The sequence below is a fragment of the Carlito syrichta genome, unplaced genomic scaffold, assembly GCF_000164805.1.
Source record: "Carlito syrichta isolate Samal-C Ts95f unplaced genomic scaffold, Tarsius_syrichta-2.0.1 Scaffold301828, whole genome shotgun sequence".
NCBI lineage: Eukaryota > Metazoa > Chordata > Mammalia > Primates > Tarsiidae > Carlito > Carlito syrichta.
Window position 1 is genome coordinate 25,923 of NW_007245924.1, and position 26,224 is coordinate 52,146.

At 48.1% G+C, this 26,224-nt stretch overlaps 1 protein-coding gene across 1 annotated transcript in view; it reads right to left on the minus strand.

The window, feature by feature from the left end:
• Positions 1 to 26,224, minus strand: part of BCORL1 (BCL6 corepressor like 1) — a gene marked incomplete at its 3' end in the record, with an annotated part of 51,146 nt that overhangs the window by 23,026 nt on the left and 1,896 nt on the right. Inside the window, exons 2-4 of the mRNA XM_021711041.1 lie at positions 9,341 to 9,470; positions 4,424 to 4,514; positions 882 to 4,139 (exon numbers count right to left, since the gene is read on the minus strand). Coding sequence (XP_021566716.1) covers positions 882 to 4,139; positions 4,424 to 4,514; positions 9,341 to 9,426 — 3,435 coding nt within the window. The remainder of the gene's footprint in view (positions 1 to 881; positions 4,140 to 4,423; positions 4,515 to 9,340; positions 9,471 to 26,224) is intronic.

Sequence of the window (26,224 nt, forward strand, 5' to 3'; positions counted from 1 at the left end):
CGGAAGGATCGCCGGAGCCCAGCAGGTCGAAGCTGCGGTGGCCAGGAGCGGCCACTGCACTCCAGTCTGGGCGACAGAGTGAGACTCCAACTCAAAAAAAAAAATTAGCCAGGCACAGTGCCTCACACCTGTAGCCCCAGCTACTTGGGAGGCTGAGGCAGGAGGATCACTTTAGCCCAGGAGTTCAAGGTTATAGTGAGCTGTGATCACACTACTGCACTCTAGCCTGAGTGACAGTGAGACCCTGTCTCTAAAAAAGTAAAAAGAACCAAGACCCAGATGCCTACCTGCTGTGAACACCAAATCCCCAATGGGCCAAAACCCAAAGCTGCCACCTTAAGCATTCAAGGGGGTAGGAAACTGGTGGATTAGCCTGGAAGCCAATTGGCTCTGACCCTACAGGATTCCAAGCAAATCCTAAGCAGCACCCCTATGGTGGTACAAGGACCGACCCTGTTAAAGGCTCCAACACTCACCGATCCCCAAGTTCTCAAGGCCAGTGATCATCTCAGTAGAGGAAAAGGAAGAATGGTTATTCAGGGAAGAGTCTGTTATTAATTGATTTGCCTCACCAATACCTTCTTCCACTTTCCAAGCTCATCTGGGACAATGGCTTTTCTAGTTCCAGGGACGGAATCATTTCCCACATCCTACAAAATGCAAGCCAGTTTCTCTCCATGCTAAAACACCGTATATGGAAAATGTGACTTACAAAGGGGACAGCAGGTCATTATTCACTTTACAAAAGCCTTCCACTCAGTTCCGTTTACACAGCTACTCAAGAACACTGTGCCGAAGGGGGGGGGGTCACGAGAGGCGTCATCTGCAGTGCGAGGTAGACAGTGTCTCAGCCCTGCCTTAGACCTTAGCCCAGAACTCACCTTGGGTCTGTGGGAACTCCGAGGGATGGCCTTGGTTTGTGGCTGCTGCCCTTCTCCTTCCTTCTCTTTGCCACACTTCATCTTCTTGAGCGGCAGACATTCGGTCCCATCATCTGGCTGCCACTTGTTCTTGCAAGCAAAGACCCCTACGCTTTCCTGTTTCACACGAGCCTGCCCGGCCTTGCCCCGAACTTCGGCCTGGCCCCTCTGAGGAACTGCTGGTAGGCCATCCGCCCGGATGCAGGTGGCTAAGTTGAAAACCACGTCACCATCCACCTTCTCCATTTTCACCCGCCCCAGATCCACCTGGCTCCCAAGCTGTGAAAGCTCCGTGTTAGAGCCCCTCTTGCTGCTCGGAACCACGTCCAAGATAAGTTCCTTGGGGTGGCTGTCATGAGGTAGCAAAGGCAGCTCAGGCATCTTACGCAGGTTCTGGGGGGTGGCCAAGACCAGCTCAGGGGACATATAGGTGGCCAGAACTTGGTTCTTAGGCTTCATGTCTCCAGCCAGCTTCAGGCCACAAGCCCCCTGGGGGCCTTCCATCTTAGGAGTACTGTCAGAGCAGAGGTGGCTCTCTGACTCCTCAGGGCCCGAATTCACTCTAATGTCCCCACTGCTAGGCTGAACAGACAGTGCCAGGGTCCCTGTCTGAGGGCTGAGGGTCAGGAGGACAGGGTTGACTTGTTCTTCATAAGGCTTGGCAGCAATCCGGCAGGTTTTGTTCTTTGTGACAGTGTCCTGTTCTGGAGCAAAGGGACCCCCAGGCCGTGGCTGCCCCTCGGGAAGTCCGTGCATGGCATCACTGGAGCCAAGAGATGGCACACCAGAAAACTCAGAAACAACGCTGGTGGGCCTGACGGGTACCCCCTGACTGGGGGTCAGCTGCCCAGTGCTGGAAATACCAATGGAAAGCAGAGATGCTTGGTGGTAAGGTGACCAGCCAACAGGCAGGACCTGGGTGCTGGTGGGTTTCCCATTGACTGAACACCGTGGATAAATATTTGCCGGCCCTGTGGGTTTCCACAAAGACAGCTCCTTGGTTTGGCACCCTGGCAGCCCAGGGGCAATGCGGGCTGGGGTACAGCGTTTGACTGTGCTTGGCTGTCCCTCAGCACCAGTCTGATTGCCCTTCTTGCCACACGTGATACCAGTGCTCTTAGGCTCTCCTTGATCGATGATGGAGATGGGCTCCTGCTTGGGGAGATGGCGGGGGTCACGGTTGAGGCCCAGGTTGGGGTCTTTGTTCAGCAGCAGGGATGCAGGCACTGGGTTGGCCACTCCTACATAGGTGCCAGGAATGGTGCTGATCAGTGCAGTCGAGTTTTTCACCCAGGTGCTCGGGTCCCCGTTCCTCACAATCTCGGGAAAGATGACAAAGGGCGAGGAAGTGGAGCCCAGACAGGAGGTAACGTTGCTGCTGGCAGCCTGGGTCGGGCGTTGAGACCTAGACAGGACTGTGGAGAGGAGGGCCTTGCTGCTGGTGTGCACAGGGGTCAACACGGGCATGGGTGGCGTCTTGCGCTGGTTCGGCAATGGAAGCTTCTGACGGTTGGACTTGGAGGAGAGGTCGAGGGGCATCTCGCTGCACTCCGGTGGAGATGCCATCTCTCGCTCCAGCTGTGGTGGTGACTTGAGGGGAGAGAAGGTAACGGAAGTCCCTTCTGTTTGCTGCTCAGTGCCACCTGGCATCTTGGCAGGGTGCGGTGGGGCTGAGCTCCCACTGGGAGCTGGCAGCAAAGGCTGTGGAGTTGGAAGCACCTTGGCAGAAGCAGTGACGAGGGAGGTATCTGCCAAAGGCCCGGAGACCCCATCGGGCACAGGCTGGGTGGTGGTGCTGCCAGAGGGGGAAGTGCAGGGGAGCCTGTTCACCTCCAGAGAAACCAGCTTGGAATCCGAAGTCAGAGGCCGGGCCACAGAAAATGCATATGGGTACGACCGGAGCTCTGGGGAGGCCAACACGCCCGGGAGACACCTGTCCTGAAGGTAGGATGGCAGGACAGGGAGCGTAAGAGTGGAGGAGACCCCCAGGGTGGTTGGTAGTGTGGCCACACTGAGTGGCTGCCCACAGCTCGGAGGTGGAATATATACCAGTGGCTGGCTCGGGGTCAGCACTGTCCCTGGCTGGAAGGACAGGGGCACTTTTTGCATAGCTGATGCCTGAGCTGCAGGAAAACACACTCGACTCAAACTGAAGGAGGCCGGGATGGGTGCAGAGGTTGGAATGGCAGTGGGTGTGGCAGCAGGCATGGGTGTGGGGGCTGGCGTGAAGATCGGAGCTGGGGTGGGTGCAGGCACCGGCGTCGGAGCAAAGGCAGGGATGAGGGTGGGGGTAGGAGGAGGACCAGAAGATGGGGTCGGGGTAGGCATGGGCACAGATGGAGGGGCAGGAGCTGCAGGAGGCGTGGATGCTGGCATGGGAGCCAGAACTGGGGTGGGGACAGGAGCAAGGACCAAGGTCGGAGCTGAAGGGGGCACGGGAGCCTGGATCAAAGCCAAGGGAGGAGCTGAAACTGGGACCGAGATGGGGGCAGGTGCTGGGGCTGACAGGGGAACTGGGCCCGAGGGGGGAGCAGAAGCTGGCACAGGCACCAAGACTGAGGCTGAAACGGAAAGGGGGTTCGAATCAGAGATGAGTGTGGGCACCGATGGCGGTGCTGAAGCCAGAGCTGGGACCGGTGCTAAGGGAGGGGAAGGAGCTGGAACCGAAGTGGCAACCTGGACAGGAACAAGCCCAGAGTGGGGCACTGGGGCAGGGACAGAGAGGGGAACTTGGAATGGATCTGGAACAGATGGGGGGACAGAGGCTGAACCAGGAGCAGGAGGACAGATGGGGGCCGGCAGCGGATTGAAGTTAGTAGTAACCAGAGGCAGGGTCCCCTCCACGGGGACTCCAGTTCCCAGAGTTGCCAAAATGAAAGTATTCTTCTCCCCGACACTGTGCCGCGAGTCCAAAGCCTTTCCCCCGGCTGGAGAGCAGTCTACCTGTTTGCTCATTTGGGGGTTGAGGGGAGTCCAGGGGCAGTCGGCCCTGCTGTTACCAGCCTCGGCGCTGTCAGGAACAGGAAGCTTGAGTGTGTCTTCTGGGCTGCTCAGTGGCACCAAAAGGCCCTCAGCCTCTGCCACATTTCCAGCATAGTCCATTTTTGGCTGGGGGTTGTCAGGCTTGTCTTCTGATTTGTGCCCAAGTTTTTCTGTTGTACTGCCATCTGGGTCTGCCCCCCGGGCATTGCCGCCACTTCCAACTGCCGTGAGCTCCACCTACAAGGACAGAATAGCACACATATCTTAGCTAGCTCCCTATGGATGGTGCAAGTATCCTGAGGCCTCTGAGAGGCAACTGCTGGTCTTCTCTGCAACTTGACCAACCAGGTCTCGGAAGAAGCAAAGGGCAGGCAGCCAAACTTTGTGCCACCGACACCAACTCCTGGGAGATACCCTGACCCTTCCTGCCCTGCTTCTTGGGATGGCAGACTGTGCACATCTCCTGGGCAACTCAGCTCCACTCTTTGGCGGGCAGCATGTGGCTCCACATAGCCCCTTACCTTGGAAAAACTGCTGCTGACACAAAACTCCTGAGATCCAAAGTGCTGGCAGTCGCCTGTCGTGGACTCCTCATCAGAAAGAGGTGCTCTTCTGGAATGAAAGACAATCAGGGAAGGGACATGAGGCCCAGCTTTTGAGCCACTGCCACCTTCCCCAGAATGCTCCCTGCCTGCTTGGATGGATACCCATAAAACCTTCCTGTGTCATTTCCCTTGCTGGCGTGGCAGGGGTGTGACACAAGGAACTGGGGGGTCCAGGTTGCAAAGTAGAGCCTTCACACCTAGCTTTGCAAGCCAAGGAGCCCAGTCTGACTTGACTCCCCTCTTTGGGCTGCCTGTCCTGTTTTCGCCAGGAGTGTGGAAGACACCCCAGCACCTTCATCTTTTCCTCAGAGCTTACTCATCAGGGTGACCATCCAGGATGTACCAGGCACTGCTCAAAGGGGAGAGAGATGTGAGCCACTGACGGCCGCAAAAGGCAGGCAGAAATCATTTTTATTTTAAATGTGATCTTATTTAAGTCTATACGGGAAGCTGGCTGAAAGTGCCATATGGGTAATCCTTTTCTAAAACAAACAACCCCCATTGTGCTTCCAGGGCTAGTCTAAATTGGAATCGTCACCTGTCCACCTGATGAGCTTGCTTAGAGCTGACAAGTATTTATTGACACTGGTAATGATACCACTTGGAGGCCACCAAGTCACTGGTGCTGAGAGACGCCTTAAGGACACTGCTTTTCCTCCAGGAGATATTCCTCCCTTTTCCAGAGTTCCAGTCAACGCCCTGCCTTCTACTCTCCTTCTGCCTTTACCTACATCCCATCCCCTGCCAGCCCCCAGTCCCTCCTTCAGTCTCCCAGCACCACTACATTCTCTTCCATCCCAAATGGGGCCCTACAAGGTCCCAGACCCCAAATTCAGGTCGGTATACACCAGAGAAAAGGGCTCAAAGCCAGAGAGCAGGGTCTCAAAGGAAGAAAACTCAGCTTCATCCCCACCTGCTCAAAAAGTCTTCTCCAAATTTCGGGTAGCAATCTTAGAAAATGGTACATCCTGACCAAAAAGGGGAGCGGGTATCAGACTGGGAGAGTGAAGTTGCCCACTAGAAGTCTGGTAATTTAAGTACAGCAAGAACTACTGCCCCTTACCCGAGGGAAGACACTACTGGGGCAGGAGGCATAGGTGGAAATGGACGAGGAAGTGGTTTGGGTTAAAAAATAAAGCCCCTTTTCCAATGAGAAAGTGTTGAAAGAAAAGATAAATAAATACAAATAAAAAATAAAGCCCTGACATAGACTCTGTGGTGTATTTCCTGGGCAGGCAAAGCACAGGACGGTTCTGCATACCCCTGGGGAAATACACTGCACTAGGAGTTGCCCCCCATTCTTCGGAGCCTCACCCCGAGCTCCTGAAAACAGCCCCAGAAGAAGCCAGCTCCCACCTCACCAGTTACCCTAGCGAAAGGGCAGTCAGTGCCAGAGCCAACCCCAACAAGAAGGAGGGCCCTACTTAACTCCCTCCCTCCCTCCCACTGAGACAGGGACTCCAAAAATGTACCTGGGGCTAGAGAAGCAAAAAAGGCAAAGGGAATCACCACGGGCCTCTCCCCAGCTTTTCAGGGCTCCAGAAGGGGCTAACCGAGGGGGAAAGGCTTGTTCCCTTTAAAAGGCAGCTAGGCTGGCAGAGGTGGGAGGGTTCCACTGCTGGAAATGACTGTTGGTGACAAACAGAAATGACTGTAAAGAGAGGCAAGGGCTTTAAATGCAGTGGGGGGAAGGGGGGTCTTGAGGAAGGAGAAGAAGGGAGGGCTTGAAGGAAAGGGAGAACACACTTTCATATCAACTCCCGAGAGACCAGAAAAGCAAGGCCTGTACCCAACCTTGGCCTGGGAGAAGCGTGTCCCGACTAGACTTGCCAGGGATGGTTTTCGGGGGAGGACACGAGGGGAAGCAGGCAGCAGTGCCCCCTCTCACCATCCTCACATGGAAAGGCGCTATTTATTTACATTCTTTCCTCTCCTGACCATACAGAAGGGAGCGAGTTGCCTACTTGCTCCCCTTGCCGGACTCCCACCCTGCCTCAAATCACATTGAAAGCAGAAACTCTGCCCTCAAAGGCAGCCACCAGAGAACCGCAGAGCCAGGCCCAGCAACAGCAGTCCTGGTGACTCCAGCCATACCCACGCCTGAGTGCCAGCCCCTAAGGCGCTGGGAAAATGTCGTACAGCCACGTTTCAAATCCTCTGAGAAGGGGGTGTGCAGAGCTAAGCAAACATTAAATTGCTCCATTGAGAGAAGAGCCTGGGACAGGAATAACTTGCAGAGGAGGGGGTCCAGGAGAGCTGGGTCAACCATGCAAAGTTATGAGGGTGCAGGGGGTGGGGGCAGGGACAGGAGGGAACAGGAGTCAAAGCAGGCTTCAATCAAGGCTGAAAATCAATCCTGTTGTTTCTTCCCACCAGAGAGGAACACAGGGCTGTTATGCTCAAGACTTTGTTGAACTTAAACCAGAAACGGCCACGACCTCTCAGGGCCATTTCCTAATTATTAAGGGTAAGTACCACTGTCAAACTGGACCCTTTTTCAGTTCCTGTTGGGCCCAGACTACTTGCAAGAGAAATATACTCCCCAGCAAACAACAGGCTCTTTACCTTCCAGCCTTTGCAAACTTTCCCTGGCTTAAATCCCATTGCACCCCAAGACCACCTTCATTCCAGTCAGGGCCTTCTGCAAACACACCATGCTTTCTTACTGTCCCAGGGAAATACCAGCTTTCACTACAAACTCCTACTCATCCCTCAAGCCCAGGCTCAAATGACACTGCCTCTGGGACGCCTTCCCTTATTCCCCTAGGAAGTGTATCATTCTTGCATCTAGACTCCCTCAGAACCTGTACATATCACTCTAGAGCACTCACCACCATGTACCATGACTATAGCTTTGCTCTCATTGTGTTGAATAAACGTTTGTCGAATGAAGGAATGAATTAATCCTAGAAGGTAAGTAAGCACGCAAACAAGCAGACCGCTGTAGCTGAAGGTTTGCCTAGAGCCGGCCACCTGTGGCCAGCAGCAAGCCCATGCTCTCAGTTCTACAGCCCTCAACTGAGGCTGCCAAGCTGAGAGGGCTTCTAGACACTACCTCAACAACTAGCCCCCAGGTGCAGCTTTATACCCCACATTTCTAAGTTCTACAACTTGTGAAGGCCTGGGGAAGATGGTTTTTAAATAAAGGGCGATCAGCCGGGCTCGGTGGCTCAGCCTGTAATCTCGCGCCTTTGGGAGGCTGAGGTGAGTGGATTGCCTGAGCCCACGGGTTCAAGACCCGCCTGGGCAACTTGGCAAGATCTCATCTCTACAATTAATCAAAAAATAAGCTGGGCGTGGTAGCGCACTCCTGTAGTTCCAGCTACTTGGAAGGCTGAGGCGGAAGGATTGCCGGAGCCCAGCAGGTCGAGGCTGCGGTGGCCGGGAGCGGCCACTGCACTCCAGTCTGGGCGACAGAGTGAGACTCCAACTCAAAAATAAATAAATAAATAAATAAATAAATAAAGGGAGATCACATTTTGAAAATCAGCAGTAGTGTGGCCTAGACTGCAGCAAAAAGGCAATAATAAAAGGTAGATGAGATCAGAAGTGACAACACTTAGAAGGTCATTTTAGCCAGGCGCAGTGGCTCATACCTGTAATCCCAGCACTTTGGGAGGCAGAGACAAGAGGATTGCCTGAGTCCACGGGTTTGAGCCTGGGCAACTTGGCAAGAACTCATCTCTACACTAAATCCAAAAATTAGCCAGGTGTGGTGGCACACTCCTGTAGCTCCAGCTAGTTGGAAAGCTGAGGTGGAAGGATCGCCTGAGCCTAGCAGGTCAAAGCTGCGGTGGCTGTGAGCTGCACTCCAGCCTGGGCGACAGAGTGAGACTTTGTCTCTACCAAAAAAAAAATTAGCTTGGTGTGATGGTACATGCCTGTGGTCCCAGCTAGTTGGAAGGCTGAGGTGGAAGGATCGCCTGAGCCCAGCAGGTAGAGGCTGTGGTAGCCACGAGCATGCCACTGCGCTCCAGCTTGGGCAATAGAGAGAGACTCCAACTGAAGAAAAAGAAAAAAGGTCATCTTAACTACGAGGCATGGACATCTAGCATCCCAAGAAAGGTTTGGACAAAGAAAAAATCAGATTTCTAGCCCTCTTCCTGCTCCTTTCTTGGCAGAGATTTAGAATGGACAGCAAGATTTTTTGAAGGCTCTAGTCCAGATCTCTGCATCAAAGTCTCAACTACTTACCACTAGATCAACATATCCCGCCAATGAACACTTCACACCACCCTCCCTTTCCCTCAATCATCTCTTAGTAAGTACCTGAGGAGATACCTCATACTCAAAGGAAAATACATTTACAACCATGATAGGTGGTCTCATTCTTCCTTTGATACTTCATAAGGATCTCACTTGGAATCGGAATTAGCCTTGTAAGGCAGGAAACTACTGACCACCAGAATGCCCACTACCAGTTCCCAGTATAAAGCTGAGTAAAGAAACCTTTCTTCCAGGCCTAGATCGACCGAAAATATCTTACACATATCCTTGAGAACCAAACTGTAATGCAGCAAATAAAAAATTGCCATCGACCTGCTGGCCTGAGGATCCCCTTACTCCACAGTGTGACACATCTTAATGAGCAGACAAGCACTAGCTGGCAAAAGGCCACCTTTTGGCCTTCTCACCTTCATCTGAACAGGGACAGTATGGCAGAACAGGCCACCCACTTAGCCCCATCCCCATCCCATCTGGAGAAAACTTAGTAACAACCAAGAGTCTCCTTCCCAGGGTCCCTCCCCAGAACTTTCTGCATGTGACTACCCCTCCGGTGACCAGATACTGCTCACTGGAGGCCAGTAACAGCCACCATCCCAGCCTCCTCACCTCTCCTCGTTGATGCCACACATGCGAATCCGGTCAGAACTGGTCCAGTTGTGCACGCCGCTGTAGAGCGGTGCTGTAGAGATCATGACAGCCACTCACCACCAAATAGGACCTGCTGTGGCCACTCCCCCTGGGAAAAAAGAATCCCCAAAAAATCAAAACTCGTAAGAGGGACAGCTGCTTCAACCACTTTTTACACAGCAATGCTTCAATAAAGGTAATTATAGCATCAAAATGTTAAAGCAGTCTCGCTCACAAGCCAGCCTGCTAGGGAAAATTAAGGTCCAAATACGGAAGAGGGAGCACCAACTTTCCAAGATTTTTTCAGGATAGAGATGAGGACACTGCCAATCACCTGGAGCGATTTTCAAATGAACTTAAAAGACAGATATGTTAGCCGGGCATGGTAGCTACATGGAAGACCGAGGTGGAAGGATCGCTGGAGGCCAGCAGGTTGATGCTCGGGTGGCAGTGAGTGTGTCAACTAAAAAAAAAAAAAAAAAGAGAGAGAGAGAGACAGATATGCTTGGGTGTTTGAGGAAATTCAATGTATTTCAGACAAATGAGATGACTATGCTTTTCTACACACATTTAGCCTAACCAACTACAATTAGAGTCCTACTCATAAATGAACAGTACCCTGAAAGACTACTGGGGATCTTTTTCTTGTGTACTCACTAATCCGTGGGTACTGAAGTATTTGAGTGACGTAGCCAATTTAAGCTCTCCAGAGGAGATATGTGCTTTCTTTATAAGCCCTTCAAAAATACTCTATTCTGACTTCAAGTTGGACAGGATGCATACATCTAACCTGGTTTAAAGCTTTCAAATCAGGTGGGATACTCCTTGTACCCTGACCACCAACAAGCAAACAGAAAACAGTGTTCCACCAGGCACCACACATTTCTGTCCTTGTCCCTTCCTATTAGTCTGCCATCCCTATGACCTACTACACCCTTCACCAGTCAATGTCCAGCTCCCACTGTTGACAAGCAGGGCACAATTTGTCTTCTAGAGAAAATGAGGCATCAAGAAAAAGAGTTTTATCCAATGAGCTTGTCCTGAGACCCTTAAACTCTTGAGTTAGCTTATTAGCTAAATCCTTATTCATCAAAGTTCAACTGAACAGAACCCTACAGTGATCAGAATTTTATGCTGCCCTCCACTTCCCAAAGAAGTAAATCATAGTAAAATGTAGATACATCAGGGATTTCTTTCATTTACCTTTTTGTCAATTTTCAGAGATTGTCTACATCCAACACAATTTGTATTGAGCTCTTACTATGAGCCAGCACTATCCTAGGTACTAAGGATTCAACGATGAACAAAACAGACCAAAATCCCCGCCTGTGTGGAATTTACATTCTAGAGGGACAAGATGGACAATAAACATGCTAGGTTATTCTATGTCACAGCAAGTTAAAAGGTGATACAACGCAGGCTAAGGAATATGGGAACAGTCGGTCTAGGCGGTGGAAGGGTGAGCAGAAATGGCTACTGTGTGAAATAGGTGATCAGGGTAGGCCTGGCTGAGAGACACATAAACAACTGGAAGGAGGTGAAAGAGCAAGCCATGTGGGTACCTGCAGGACGAACATTCCAGGCTGGGGCCAAGTGTGCAAAGGCCCTAAGGCAGGGGGCTGCCGGCTAAGATCAAAGAAGACCCAGAGGCCAGTGTGGAGGAAGGGAGGAAAGAAGGAAGGGAGGGAAGGGGGAAGGGAAGGACGGAGGCGGTAACAGAGGACAGCAGAGAGGTAAACAACCATTCCCTTCCTGAGCCCCATCCTACTCCCTATCTATACAGAGTGGGATACTGCCACCCTCACCCTTATCTCTCTATATACTTTTCCCTCCTGGCTTTCCTCACCCAGTGCCTGCTGGCTTCTCCGGGATTCCTTTCTCCCACTACCCACCCAGAGACCTGGGCATTTGCTGAGGTCTGGCCGTCCCCTTACTCTGTCTCTCTTTCTCTATGCTACCCCCTCCCATTTCTTCCCCTTACCCCTCCTACCTTCCCCTTTCTCCTTCACTCTCCTGTTCCACTCTATTCCTCATCCTAGCCTTTCCCTTCCCCCTTCCTTTTCCTGTCTCTCTTCTCTTTCGTTTCTCTCTCTCAGTCCTCTATCCTCCACCTTTCTCCCCCTTCCCACACTCTCCTCATACTCACCTTGCTCATTTCTTTCAGTCTCCCCTTCAGTCCGTCCTCCCTCTCCCCCTCCTTCTTTTTCTTCCTCCCCATGCCTCCCCATCCCTCTACTCTTTGGCCTTCAATCTCCCTCACCTCTGTCTCCTGTTTCCCTGTGTCACTCTTTTCCTCCTCTTCTGCCTTTCCTAGCTTTCTTGGGCTCCTCTCACCCCATCTCTCCCTCTGTGTGCATTGTCAGCCTTGCCCCCCCTATTCTCTCAGCTCATGAGCTCCCACTGTTTCAACTCACCCCTTGGTGTGCTGACGGCTCCCAAATCTGTATCTCTAGCCCTGACCTCTCTCCTTAGGCTCAGACTAGAATTTCCAGCTGCCAGCAACTTGCTGTTAATTGGATGTCCACCAAGCCCCTCAAACTCAATGTGTCTCAAGCCATACTCATTATCTGTTCCCATAAACCCACTGCCCACCCCCCATGCCCAGCACGTAGCCTGTTTCCTATCTCAGTTAGTAGCATTACTGTCCCCTAGCCTGGAAATTTCTGCCTTGTCGTCTTCAACTCCTTCTGCCCCCCGCAGCCCATATCCAATCAGGAATCAAGGCTTAATAATGCCATCTCCATCCTTGCCTTGTACCCGTTGCCACTACCCTAGTGCAGGCCCTCATCAGCTCTCACCCAGAATATTACAATAGCCTCTTAACTGCCCCCTGTGCCTCCAATCTCCTGATTCTACAATCAATTATCTTCTAAAGCGCCAGTTCAATCATGTCACCCCCTCCCTCCTCAAAAGCTTTCAATAGCTTTCCTTGGCCTTTAGCATCAAGCCTGAATTTCTCAGCACAGACTTCAGGGCCCTCATGACCTGGCTTCAAATCTCCTTTCCAGCCTCCTCTTCTGCCACATCTTGCCATTTCCCTGCCACCCTTGCCACCCTCAGCTGCTGACCCTTCCTAAACAGAACATCCAGTTTCAGGACTCTGTTGCTTTCTCACCCTGAAATGGCCTCTCCCCATCCCCCTCTTCCTCTCCCTGCCCTCCCTCAAGGCCTAGCTTAAATGTCATCATGTCATTCCCCCCAGTCCCTGATTAGTCAACCCTTCCTCTCTGGTCCTTATTTCCCTCCATAGTGTGGTTAGCTGGGGGCGTGACATGTCTGTCTCCCCCCCTCAGACAATCAGTTACTTAAGGTAAGAAATAGGACCCTTTTGAGAGGATTGCTTGAGCCCAGGGATTCGAGACCAGCTTGGGCAACACAGCGCGACTTCCCCTCTAAATAAAAAAAATTAGCCAGGCATGGTGGTGCATACCTGTAGTCCCAACTACTCAGGAGGCTGAGGCAGAAGGCTCGCCAGAGCCCAGGAGGTCAAGGCTGCAGTGGGCTATGAACATGCCACTGCACCCCAGCAACAGAATGAGACTGACTCGAAAAAGAAAAGAAAAGAAAAGAAAGAAATAGGGCCCTTTTTTTGTATCTGGTTTCTTGGTAACACCTTACATATAGTAGGTACTCAGTAAATGCATGTTATATGGAACTGAATTCTGGTTGAGAACAGAGGTAATGAACTTCTTGAGAAATCTCAAGAAGCAAAATCAACCCCCTCAAAAAGGCATCTACCATGCTTGCTTACTATAAAAAAAAAAAGTGTGCTCCCACAAAGAAAAAATAATGTACTGTCTATAGCACACCCTTCCAGGCTGCCTGATTTTAGCCCAGTTCATTGTCTTTGAGCTATTTTGCACCTCTGTAAATTGCTGGTAACTAATGGATATGCAAAGTCTGTCTTGTCCCATAAAGTTTGGACTGACTTCCCTATTCACTGTGGAAAAACCAGTTTTGCCTCCATTTGCAATTCAATTCCTTTACTCCATATAAATTTGTGCTTTTTGACTTTTTCTTTGAGCCGGCCATAACATCTGTCTGCTTCCCTTGTTGATTAATGAGTAAAATAAAATCTTTAACACATGTTCATTTTTATATCTGTATGAAAGTCATGATTTTTTACCTTTTCCTGAAAATTATCTTTTAACTTTATTAAGACACTTATGTGGGTTAGCATAATTTTGGACAGATTTTTAACAAACACCCCATTCCCTGAACATCCTGATTAATGAAGTTTTGACTGTTTCTTAGAGTACCTTGGAATATCCTCAGGTTAAGAAACAACAGCTCAGCCTATTGGCTGATACACCAGGTACTTTTTTCATCTTTTCTCTCTACGAAGCATTAGCGGACTTGGGCAAGGGACAGAGTCATTCTTGCTATAAGATGCATTTCAACACAAAGTTCAAGTTTTAGTTGCTACCTAAATATCTACAGGTAGCAGACAGAAGTCAGTAGTCATGGATTTTCACTCTTAGGCTTATTTTTGTTATGTTTAGAGAGGATTTGCAGGGTACAGGACAGAAATCAGAGGGGGAATGCTAGCATTTGGAAACAGAACAACATATCAAACATCACCTAAAGAGTTTTTTGGCCGAGCATGGTGGCTCAAACTTGTAATCCCAGCACTCTGGGGGGCTGAGGCAAGAGGATTGCCTGAGGCCGCAGGTTCGAGACCAGCCTGAGCAACATGGTAAAACCTCTTCTCTACAATAAATCAGAAAATTAGCTGGGCATGGTAGCGCTCACCTGTAGTTCTGGCTACTTGGAAGGCTGAGGCACAAGGATTGCTGGAGCCCAGCAGGTCAATGCTGGGGTGGCCATGAGCATGCCATTGCACTCCAGCCTGGGCGAAGGAGTGAGACTCCAACCCCCCTTCACCAAAAAAGAGCTTTTAGATAAAAAAAAACAAAAAACAAAAAACAAATGGGTCAGGCACGATAGTTCACACCAATAATCCAGTGCTTTGGGAGGCTGAGGAAGGAGGATGGCTTGAGGCCAAGAGTTTGAGACCAGTCTGAGCAACATAGTGAGATCCCATCTCTACAATTTTTTTTTTTAAATTAGCCAGGCATGGTGGTGTGTGCCTGTAATCCCAGCTACTCGGAAGGCTGAGGTGGAAGGATCGCTAGAACCTAGGCGTTCCGGGCTACAGTGAGTTATGATCACACCACTGCACTCAAGCCTGGGTGACAGAGTGAGATCCTGTCAGAAAGAAAACAAAACAAAAAAGAAAACTAAGTTAAAACCAAAATAATTACTATACAATACACATTTTATGACTACCTGGCACCACCATTTTCATAAGATCCTGAAGATAGAGCATCACTTAAATCTTTGCCTCCCAATCTTAACGTCATGATTTTGTCAGAGGAGAACCACTTCCTATCTGCTGCTAATTAACAGCAGCCTTGTGGATGAGGGGAGGGAAGGGGTAGAAACACAGACAGGAGGACACTGAGCTAAATGGTCTACACTAGAAGGGAAGATTGGTCCGCCCAAGCCAGAGAGAATGCAAAGGGTACTTCCAAAGCGGTACTAGGGAACGGGTTCCTGACGGCACCAATGCCCACATAGGAAGGGAGGAGTCAGGATGGTCAATGTAAACCAATGTTTCCCAGACCAGGATCACTGAAGAGCATGTTCGAAATACACAGTCATAGGTCTTGGCCCCAGAGATTCTGATTCAGTAGGCCTAGGGTTTTGTTTTGTTATATTATGTTCAATCAAATTAGTAACCACTCAAGCATAAACTACTCAGGAGAGCAAAAAGGAAAAAGAAAGACATGCCACACTTGGTAGGTTCCGCTGGAGCACACGCTTGTGTGCTGGCTTGCTTCCACTCAGGGCACTCGTACTCATGTTTTCTCTCTCTCTCACTATCACATCAAAGGTGAAGTTCCAGCCGGGCTTGGTGGCTCAGCCTGTAATCCTGCGCCTTTGGGAAGCTGAGGTGAGTAGATTGCCTGAGCCCATGGGTTCGAGACCCGCCTGGGCAACTTGGCAAGACGTCATCTGTACAATAAATCAAAATGAGCCGGGCGTGGTAGCACGTGCCTGTAGTTCCAGCTACTTGGAAGGCTGAGGCAGAAGGATCATCGGAGCCCAGCAGGTTGAGGCTGTGGTGGCCGGGAGCGGCCACTGCACTCCAGTCTGGGTGACAGAGTGAGACTCCAACTCAAAAAAAAAAAAAAAAAAAAGGTGAAGTTCCAAAAAGGAACTTGGAAGAAATCTGGTAATCCCAAATGACCCAGGAAGCACAGGCACAAGGATATGAAATACCTCCAAGGATTTTTCCAGAAGTCACAACCATGTAATTGTCAAGAAATGAACAGCTGCATATGGCCCAAGAATCAAATGCTGATCACTGCCTAGAAGGCAGTGGAACCACTGTGAGCTATCCCCACTTGGGAGGAAAAACTCAAAAGACATATCCAACTTATGCTGAGGACAAAGGAGAACACATGCTCCACCAACCCAAAGCCATGAGCATGGCTGAAAAGAAAAAAAAAAATGAAACTTTCCAATCTAGAAGGCACATGCTTACAGGAGTAGAAGAACTGACCAAGAGCCGAGGAAATTAATCCGACAAGTGTGAAGCACAGAGCAGGTAGTCAGATGCAATCACCACACTCTGGAACAGGGGAAACCGAAAACAAAATGGACTAATAGGAGAGCAATAACTTTAAAATGGTGAAAATAGCAGCTAAGCTGAGGGCGAGCAGGTAGTGGGAGAGAAACCATAATGATGCGGAGATCTTGAAAAAAAAACTGAGAGGAAAACACACACACACACACACACACACACACACACACACACACACACACACACACACGAAGCCAAGGGCAGGTGTGGCAGGCCTAAAAGAGAAGCCCATCACATATAACACTCAAAAGGGAAAAAATGAAATAGGGGAACCTGAAATATTTCACCATCGTGGGCCAAACTGAAACACTGTTGGGGAAGCACTGAAGACAGACATTTTAGAAAAGTTTAAAGAGAATATGTTCTCAAAAGGGGAAGAACAACATCGAAGTATACTCATGTAGCCCAAGTCGGGGTCAGGGGACTTAGTAATGGGGGGCGGACTGCACTAAAATCTCAAAGCAGAGTTTACAGATGGCATAGAATTCTTTGTTTTGTTTTGAAATGAAGATGCCAAAACAAGCAGATTTCACAATAATTACAAGAAAAAGCATGGTTGTCATCATGCATATGAGGAAGGGAAGGACATTAAAGGAGGCAATAGAGCATCTATCTGACAAATGGTTTTGACTGAGGTAGACACTGTTTTAAAAGTTTTTTAACCTTGAAAATGATCAGATAGGGTGTTCATCCAGCTGACAAATGATCTAGGATCATGTAGTTCCCTTTGTGGCCAAAGGTCTCTTAAGGGCAGAACACTCAGAGCTGGAAATGTATAGAACACAACTAGACCTACACGTAGTGTGAAACCTGCCCACTTAGTCATGGTTGGACCCTACCATCAAGACAGTTAACTAGGAACCCAAGATTAAGAAGGTCTCAGTTAAACTAAATCTGGTAGCATTCCCCCAGGCTCCTTTTGGTTCATATTGCCTGGTGACCTGGAAGCAATTATGACTATTAAAAAAATGAAAGAAGCGGAAAATATATTTTTTTCTTTTTTTGAATTGGAGTCTCACTCTGTTGCCCAGGCTGGAGTGCAGTGGCATGCTCACGGCCACCGCAGCGTCAACCTGCTGGACTTCGGTTATCCTTCCGCCTCAGCCTTCCAAGTAGCTGGAATTACAGGCGTACGCTACCACACCTGGCTATTTTTTATCTATTTATTGTAGAGACGAGGTCTCACCATGTTGCCCAGGCTGGTCTTGAATCTGTGGGCTCAGGCAATCCTCTTGCCTCAGCCTCCAAAGTGCTGGGATTACAGGCTTCAGCCACCATGCCTGGCCAAGAACTGGAAAATATTCTTGAAGTCTGGCCCTGAATCTGTCCTCAAGAGGATAAAGCGTGGCCAGTAGAGGGTTGGGTCAGTGATGACTAATGAGTAAAGAAAACCAACTTTGGGATCTACTGCTCCAATATTAACCCAGAGCTCTTGGTAAAGCTCCCATAAGACAGAAGCAAACTTCACAGAAGCAAAGCAGACGCCACCCCATTATCCCATTTTGGGAAAAACAGCATCTAAGATACCCTAAGGAGAACCAAGAGACCACTGACACTGAGATCCCAGGGTTAAAGGGGAAAGGCCATGACTTCCACCCAGTCGCCAGAGTGCCTTTAGAGAGAAGTCAAAACTTCTCATTGCTTTCCATGAGAAAGTACACACATACCCAGCAAGGATGACTTTACCTGGCCTTAGATATGGAACTTCTACCACAGATCTTACCCTCCTGGTTTCTCTGCCTCCTTCCACGATATGCATTCGACAGGAGACTAACAACCTGTTTTCCTTACTTCATTACATACTCAACCCCTACCCTCGATGAAGAAGTTCTCCAAGTTAAACTGTTCTATTTTAATGTTTTCCCATATAAGGGTATTTAAAAAATTCTCCTCAGGTTCTCCCACAGTATCTGTATCCCCTCTCCTTTCCCTACCATTAACTAAATATCATTCCCTGAAACTCAAGTATCCCAAAGACGCACCCCAATCACTTTTACTTCATGCAAAGTAGGCTCCTCTACCACCACACACAAATTCAACTGGAAATAATCTGCCAGGAAATTTAAAGGAGGAAGAAGGGTCCTTTGTGCTGCTCATCCCAACCTTGTGCCTGACCAAATCTATTCTAGCACTTTCTACTTCCCCTGGGTTTTTTTTTTTTCCTCCCTATCCCAAATATTTCTACTGGTGTCTACCCCAAGGGATTGGTCTTACGTATAAATATATATAATTTTTTAAAACCAGAGTCTCAATTTTTTAAAACCAGAGTCTCAATCCAACCAGAGGCTGGAATGCAGTGGTTTGATCATGACTCACCACTGCCTCAACCTCCCAGACTCAAGCGATCCTTCTGCCTCAGCCTCCCAAGCAGCTGGGACTATAGATACTTGCCACTACGCCCAGCTAATTTTTTTTTTTTTTGTAGAGACAAGGTCTCACTATGTTGCTTAGGCTGGTCTTGACTCCTGAGCTCAAGCAATCCTCCTGCCTTAGCCTCCCAAAGTGCTGGGATTACAGGCGTGAGCCACCACACCTGGCCATGGGATTGTTCTTGTTCCCAGATACATTAATTCCAGTGTTTACTGAGAAGGTTAAGTATTTGCTTGCACAGTTCCAGCATGACACCTTCATAGACTCCATGGGTACCTCCATGTATAAAAACCTAACCTATAAACATTTATGAGACTAGATACAAAGGAATGTTAGCTGTCTGTTAAACATATGAGAGTTTACTCATTTAGATGAATGTAGTTACCTTCAAAGTAGTCACCTCAGGAGGCTGGACATTCATCTCAACTGAGTTGCCAGGGCCTGCAATCTCCCTGGAGCTACTCTGTGAGCATTATCATCTAAACCCATGCCACACTCCTCAATCTCCTCACTAGTGCTGAGTCCCAATCTTTCAGGGGCGAGCTGATGTTTGGGACCATCCAAAATCTGTTCAGAACCATCTAATCAAGCAACACCTTGAAAAGTGATACACTCTAGAGCTCATAGCCCACACTGTGATAGGGAACCTTGGAGAGCATTCCCAGAGCACTCCCAGCCCCCACTTCACAAGCATCTCAGTCCATCCCACTATGGCCATTTACCACGTCACCTGCAAAATGGGAATAAACTACTAGTCCCTATCAAAAATTGAGAATAACATGAAAGCACTTAAAAGGATCAAAGGTAATCTACTCCAACAATGAAGCAGGCACAAGCAAAAGCTGTAATCTGTTACTTACATTTTCATACCACCAGCATTTGCTTTTGCTTTTCTACCTGCTGCCATGATACTTTTTCCTATTATTCAAATAATACTCATGTCCATTTCCTGCTGTAAGGAAATTATTTTACTCTATTTAAGGAAAGTGCCTCATCAAAGCTTTCTTCTAGGCCTAGGTCCTAGCTACAAGATTTTACACAACTTCTAGAAGTTACAGATATCTAAAAAAACATAAGCAATCATAGTGAAGCTAATCAGTCCTTTTCAAAGTGCAAAGCCGCCTCAAGATGTCACCCTAAGTAGTCTGGGTCATTTTTTGAGCAATTCTAATTTCTACTAGACCAAAAACAAGAGCTGCTTTTCCTCAGTCTTGGTCTTCAGCAGAACCATATAAATATTAAGCGTGTCTTTCACACTCCAAAGTTGAATCATTGTAATATGAGACTTGAATTTCTTTTGTGATGCTTCTGTGTCCTACTTGCCATAGACTGTGACAGTGGCCCTCTGGTATCTCTATTTCAGTATATTACATTCATGATATGGATTTTTTCACTAAAGAGGGATTCCTCCTCACCCAACTCTTGCTTTTTTGGGGGGGGCTCCTGGACTGTATATACTAATATTTAGAAACACCATTATCAAGTTACGTTTTTTTCTATTCTCTCACTCCAGACCAGATCCAGCTATGGGTTCAACTAATTTTATATATATTACTCATCAAAGGAATAGCTATATATAACTTTTACTAAACAGTAGTAACTCAAAGAGTTTCAAACTCTAAGGATTGACTCAATCTGCTACCAGTCCATACATTCCTCAAGACTTGAAAGAATATTTAGACTTCTTTTATTTTTATTTTTTGAGTTGGAGTCTTACTCTGTCGCCCAGACTGGAGTGCAGTGGCCGCTCCGGCCACTGCAGCCTCAACCGGCTGGGCTCCAGCGATCCTTCCGCCTCAGACTTCCAAGTAGCTGGAACTACAGGCGGGCTCTACCGTACCCGGCTAATTTTTTGATTTATTGTAGAGATGAGGTCTCACCAAGTTGCCCGGGCGGGTCTCGAACCCGCGGGCTCAGGCAATTCACTCACCTCAGCCTCCCAAGGCGCGGGATTACAGGCTGAGCCACCAAGCCCAGCTATTTTTATTTTTTTAGAGGTGAGGGTGCTTGCTGTGCTGCCCAGGCCGGCCTCGCACTCCTGGTCTCAAGCGATCCTCCTGTCTCAGCCTCCAAAGTAGCTGGCACTACAGGCACCTGCCACCATGCCCAGCTATTTTCTACTTCTTTTAATAGCCTCCTCCAAATAGTGTCTAACATGATATGAGACACACAAAGTATGTTCAATAAATACTTGCTAAACTACTGAGAAAAACTGAAACCCTCAGTATGTCTTATCAATCCCATGTAAAAAGCACTGGGTCTATGGATTCCTTTTACGTCCCTTGTTCGCACATAAACTTTCTCTTCTTTCTTTACTTCCACGATAAAGACAATCACAGAAATAAAATAAAATGGAGCCAGGCAAAGCAATAAAATCAACTTCCAATTATCTGAGTGTGGCTTAGCCACAGCTAATTTTTAAACCCAGCCGACTTATGGACTGCCTTCTGCCACTGTCAGTAGATGCGTGCTCAGGGAATAACTCATTTTAATATTTGCCTAAACAGAATATAAATAGGAAGGTAAACCTGCCGGGGAGGGGGGCAGGTAAAGAATAATAATGCATTTCCAAAGTCAAACAGAAATTATTAATTTGTTAATCAATCTACTGTTAGATTGGCCTGGCATTACTCTCCCCTTATATTGGCATAGCTAACAGAGAAATGACAGTTGGCATGAAAGTCCACTCCAGCTACAGAGAGGAGACCTATTTTACAGGCCACCAATTTTCTCTGCTCAGAAGTTTGGCTTGGAGAATCCAGAGCTATGTGAGGTATTATTCTCTCCCACTCTGTCATTGACGAACATCCTTGTCATAGAGCCATACCAGACCCAGGCTCTATCTACCAGCTTTTGTAGAATTTCCAGATGTCAGAGACAGCTGGAGAGCCTAACCAGTCATAATTAAATACAGCAGCCCTTTTCAGAAAGCAATGGTTTTTTGAAATGTCATCCATGGCCCAAAATGTCGCCTAAAGTTTCAACTGGATATACACTCTTTAATTTCTGTCCTGAAATACTGAGCAGTGTTACAGCACCATTGTTAAAGAAGGTGCCACTTCCACCTCAAAGGTGGATGCAGTGATGAGTCAAGCTATTTCTTCCTACCACGTTGTAAATGCTAAATGTGTACTAATATAGCAGGAATATGAAGAAAGAAGACAAGAAATCAAGACATAACATGGGTGCTCAGGAACCAGATAGTTTTCATACTGCCACCATGTTTACTATAACATAAAATAAAAGGTAATCACATCATAGGACACAAATGAACAAGACAAATTAGATTACAATACAGTAATAGATCCTGTTTATTGAGCATCTACTATCAGCCTGGTACTATATATACATCATCTTGTGTAATCTATACAGCCCTTTGAGGTTGGTATGATCATCTCCATTGTATAGATAAGAAAACTGAGTCTCAAGAAACTCAAGTGACTTGCTTCCTGTCACATAGCTAGGAAGCAGAAGAGCAAGGGCTCTAACCTAAAGCTATATGTCTCCAAAACTCCCCAGGTAATTCTGATAAGCTCAAGTTTGAGAACTACTGCACTGTACTAACCTGGGTGTGGTACAACCAGTTAAACTGAGTAAAGCCTCATCATAAGAAGATGCCTAATCATCTCATGGATTCAGGTCTAGAGTGCACCAACTCACCCCGGGATCATCATGTATGGTGCACTTTTCCACAGAACCTGGAAAAACGAAAATCTGCTTGTTCTCCTTGTCCCTGGACACCAGCATTTTAAGAAAACTCAACTGTACCCCTAAATGGCACTAACACTATGATTTCTAGGCATACCTTAGTAATGAGGTAACTAGATTTTGTTTCCTAGCATACAGATGGTAAAGAAGCCCCAAATACAAAGCTTTCAGACTCCTTAGTACTCTTTGATTCTTCATGGACTCTTAAAACCCAAATGAAGATGTATCCTACCTTACATACTCTGATGGATAAATCTGAAAATTACCACATTTAACAAAGAATAAATCGTCTCTCTTTAAATTCACAATTCATTGACCAGGGAAAATATGACCTTGACATGAAGTTTGCAGTTACTTTTGTAAAAAATGATCCATTTGCAATATTTTATGGGGAAAAGGTGGTTTCTGCTTAAAAAGGGAGGGGGGACTAGAACAGCGTATTTGGGTTATGGGGGTACAAGCACAGAGTTAAATTTTACTCTTGGCCAGAATGCTACTTCAGTTCACCAAAGAAAGTTCTCATGCTAAAAGATTGCTTTTAAGTTATAAACAGTGGGAAAGGGGACAACTTAGAAAGAGAGGCTAAGGATGACCAAAAATTGGCATTAATTAAGTCTAGTTCACATGTGAGATTATATAAAATACTGTACTAGCGGCCAAAAGGTAGATATTACCTCCCTCTTTGACCATCCTGACACTAAACATTCTGGCAAGCATGAACTCACACCTAATCCAAACTCCAGCATTAAGACATTTGCTTTCTTTTTGAAAACTGGAAGGTCTAGGGTCTTCCCTTCCAGCTATGTAATCAGTGGCTTTTCCCCTTCCCTGTCTATTTTACCCCAACAGTTTTCCCAGCCCTCTCTCCATTCCATTCAGGTGTTCACTTTCCCACCCAAATTTAACCATGAATTTCTTCTCTCTGATTCTCAGATGCTGGTTGGCCCTGGAGAACAGCTCTCTACTCTTCATGGCTGTTCTGCTCCATCCTAAGCTTAGCTCAGCCCAGAATCAATGAGGTACTCCAGTGCAACCCCTGATGAGAGCCTCTCTTTCATGCCCCTAACCGCACCCTCCAGATTACAGCCCAAGGCTCTCATGCCACTATTTTTCATCTGATTTCACTTGAATTCCCATCCCTCATCTCCTTAAACCCAGTATTCCTCCTACCTGCATACTGGAAAAACTGGTGTATTCCTACTTTCTCCTTCTATTTAGGACACTGAACCCCTCTCCCCATTAAGTCTCCTTACTATAGTCTAGATTTTCTAATTAATCCTTGGACGTGTAAAGCCTGGATCCCAGCTAACCTCTGATTCCTGGGTCCTCCCAGAGCAGTGGCTATCAAAGGCAAGCTTTTCTGTTCCCCAACAGGAGCTCCAAAAGACATTTGAATAAATGTCATCCTCCTTGGGCTCTTTATCCCTCTCATTTTCTCTCACACTCTGCTTTTTTTTTTTCCTTTTTGTATCGGGGTCTCACTCTGTCGCCCAGGCTGGAGTGCAGTGGCATGACCATGGCTCACTGCAGCAGCCTCAACCTCCTGGGCTCAGTCTCAGCCTTCCACCTCTGGAGTAGCTGGGATTACAGGTGCATGCCACTACGCCCGGGTATTTGTTTTTTGTACAGACAAGATCTGGCTTTGTTGCTCAGGTTTGTCTCAAACTCCTGGGCTCAAGCAATCCTCCCACCTTGGCCTCCCAAAGTGTTGGGATTACAGGCGTGAGCCATTGTGCCCAGCCCCATTCTTCATTTTTAACCTGTATACTATCTCTCAGCTACCTATTTCCTTATAGGTAAATATGCTCCCTAAATGTCAGTTTCTCCCCAACCCTACTTTTACCCAAGATCGTCCTTCTTTCTTATCCCAACCTTAGTGATTCTAGCATGAAAGTATAAAGGGCCTTAAGGGTTCTTCAAACTTAACTTTGGGAAGCATTGCCTGGGAGATTAATTTAAAAATTATTTTTGTTGAGACAGGGTATCACTAGGTTGTCCACGCTGGTCTTGAACTCCTGGCTTCAAGTGATCCTCCCATCTTGGCCTCCCAAAGTGCTAGAATTACAGGCATGAGCCACTGTGCCCGGCCTAATCCTGGAGACTTCAAGGCTTGATGTCTCCCTTAGTTGGCCCTAACATAGGACCAGTAATGATCACCTTTCTTCCCCCTTCACTGCCCAACCAACCCTCTTCCTGACTTCTCCTTTTTGCTTTCCTTCTTTTTAGTGTTCAAGTTCTCTTCTCCCACACTTGTTTCTCTCAAAGAAGCCCCTATAATCCACAGTCCAGACTAATCATGTTGAGATCTCCGCCACCTGTACTAAATATATATATTTTTTCTATTTAGCGGACCGCATTATGAATAAAGTAGACACCTCTGAAGGAAGCCCCTTTACTTCCCAAGAAAGTCACGCCACTGAGGAAGAAAGGGATCCTCCCTCTCCCCACCCTTTCCTGGCAAATCAAAATAGCCAGAGCCACACAAGAGCCTTTGGTGCAGCCACCATTTCTTAACGGAACTCCCCTCCACTCTGTCTCATCCAGACACCAGCAGCAGAACCTGCCAGGGCCTTAGCTGCCCTCTGCCCTATGCCATCGATTTGCCATCACTTCCTTGTTGGCCTATTCTAAAGAACTAGTCTTTCTGAAGCAAGACATCAGTGTCCCCTCCCCCTCCTCCATCAATAGCCTACCGAGTCCTGGTTTTCTCAGAGCCACAACTAAAAGGAACCTACCTACCCTTGCTGCAAAGCTAGTAACAGGGTCAGTCCTCTGAAAGTCATGTTTAGTAAGGCTCTGTGCCTCTCATCCCCTACATCCATCCAAGAGCAGTTGCCTCAGTTGCCCTATCAAAAGATATCTAATGTCCTCATGACTTAATCAAGATGGCCATGTCCCCCTAAATTCTTCAGATTATTTTAACCTGACTCACCAAACCCCCTGCTGCTCCCAGCTCCCCCAGTCCTTCCTGCTAACTTTGCTTCTCCATCAAAATTTTACAGGTTCCTCCCCAACCTTTTTCTGTTTGGAGCCCCTGGGTGATTCTTGGAATTGTGTTATCCCATCTAATCCCCAGTGGAATCCCCCAAATATCTTTCCTACATACTGTCATCTTCAGTACCACGTGGTAATATCACCATTCAAGTAGAGTACTCTAAACTGCCCCAGACATCCTCCATTGTGCCATATACCATCTCCCCCATAATAAAGCTCCATCAAGTCCAACAGTAAAGGCCAGAACAGATAAACAGAAAAATAAATGACCTTTAAAGTCCCTTCCAACCCTGGAATTTTATTCTCAACCTAATCCACTCCCAACCCTAAGCGCATCAATGTTGATTTTCCCAAAAAACGTTCCAGCAGCGTGTTTTCGATAAACAGCCTTCTAAGTTGAAAGAACCATGGGGCTAACCGGTGTCACGCTAACCTACAACTGCATCCCCAGAAGTCTCACCAAAGGTTTTTGCAACTGTACTCCACCTCTGCCACAGGGACCACCTCCAAACTGCCTTGAGAGTATTCAGCTGTGGTACGAAGTTGCCGGCCCCCTTCGCACACTCGCGTAAAGAGCCCTTAAGCCCTGGGCTAGACGCGTGCTCACCAAGGGACGCCCGCCCTTGCTGTCTACTCTAGGAGACACTAAGAACCAGTATCATCGCATCGACAGTTTCAATCAGCCAACACCGAAAATTTTAAAACAATAAAACAAAAACATAGTGTTTCCACTGGGGGAGGGGGGAGGTGTAAGCGGAATAGGACACCCCCACCGGCCTGTGCTGCTGGCCTCGCAGGTTTGCAGTGTGCTTCCCTCCCTCCTTTCCCCTCGACCACATTTTCCCCTACAACAATCTCTCGCACCTCCATAACGAGAAATCCCCCGGAGAGGTGCGGCCGGCTCCTCCCAGCCTTGCCCCGGACGTCCCTCTGGCCCAGCCTTCCTCTCGGCGGGACCCCGGGAGGAAGGCCCCCTCCACCGTCCAGTACATCTCCCAATCCCTTCCTGGGCCTCTCAGCGCCCCTGCAGGGCTCTGTCCCAAAGCCGAACCTCGAGGAGCCAAGCCCACGAGGCCCGTCGCGGGACCCACACCCCCCTTCCTTCTCCCAGCACCTTGTCCTCCATGCACCCGGCCCCCGGG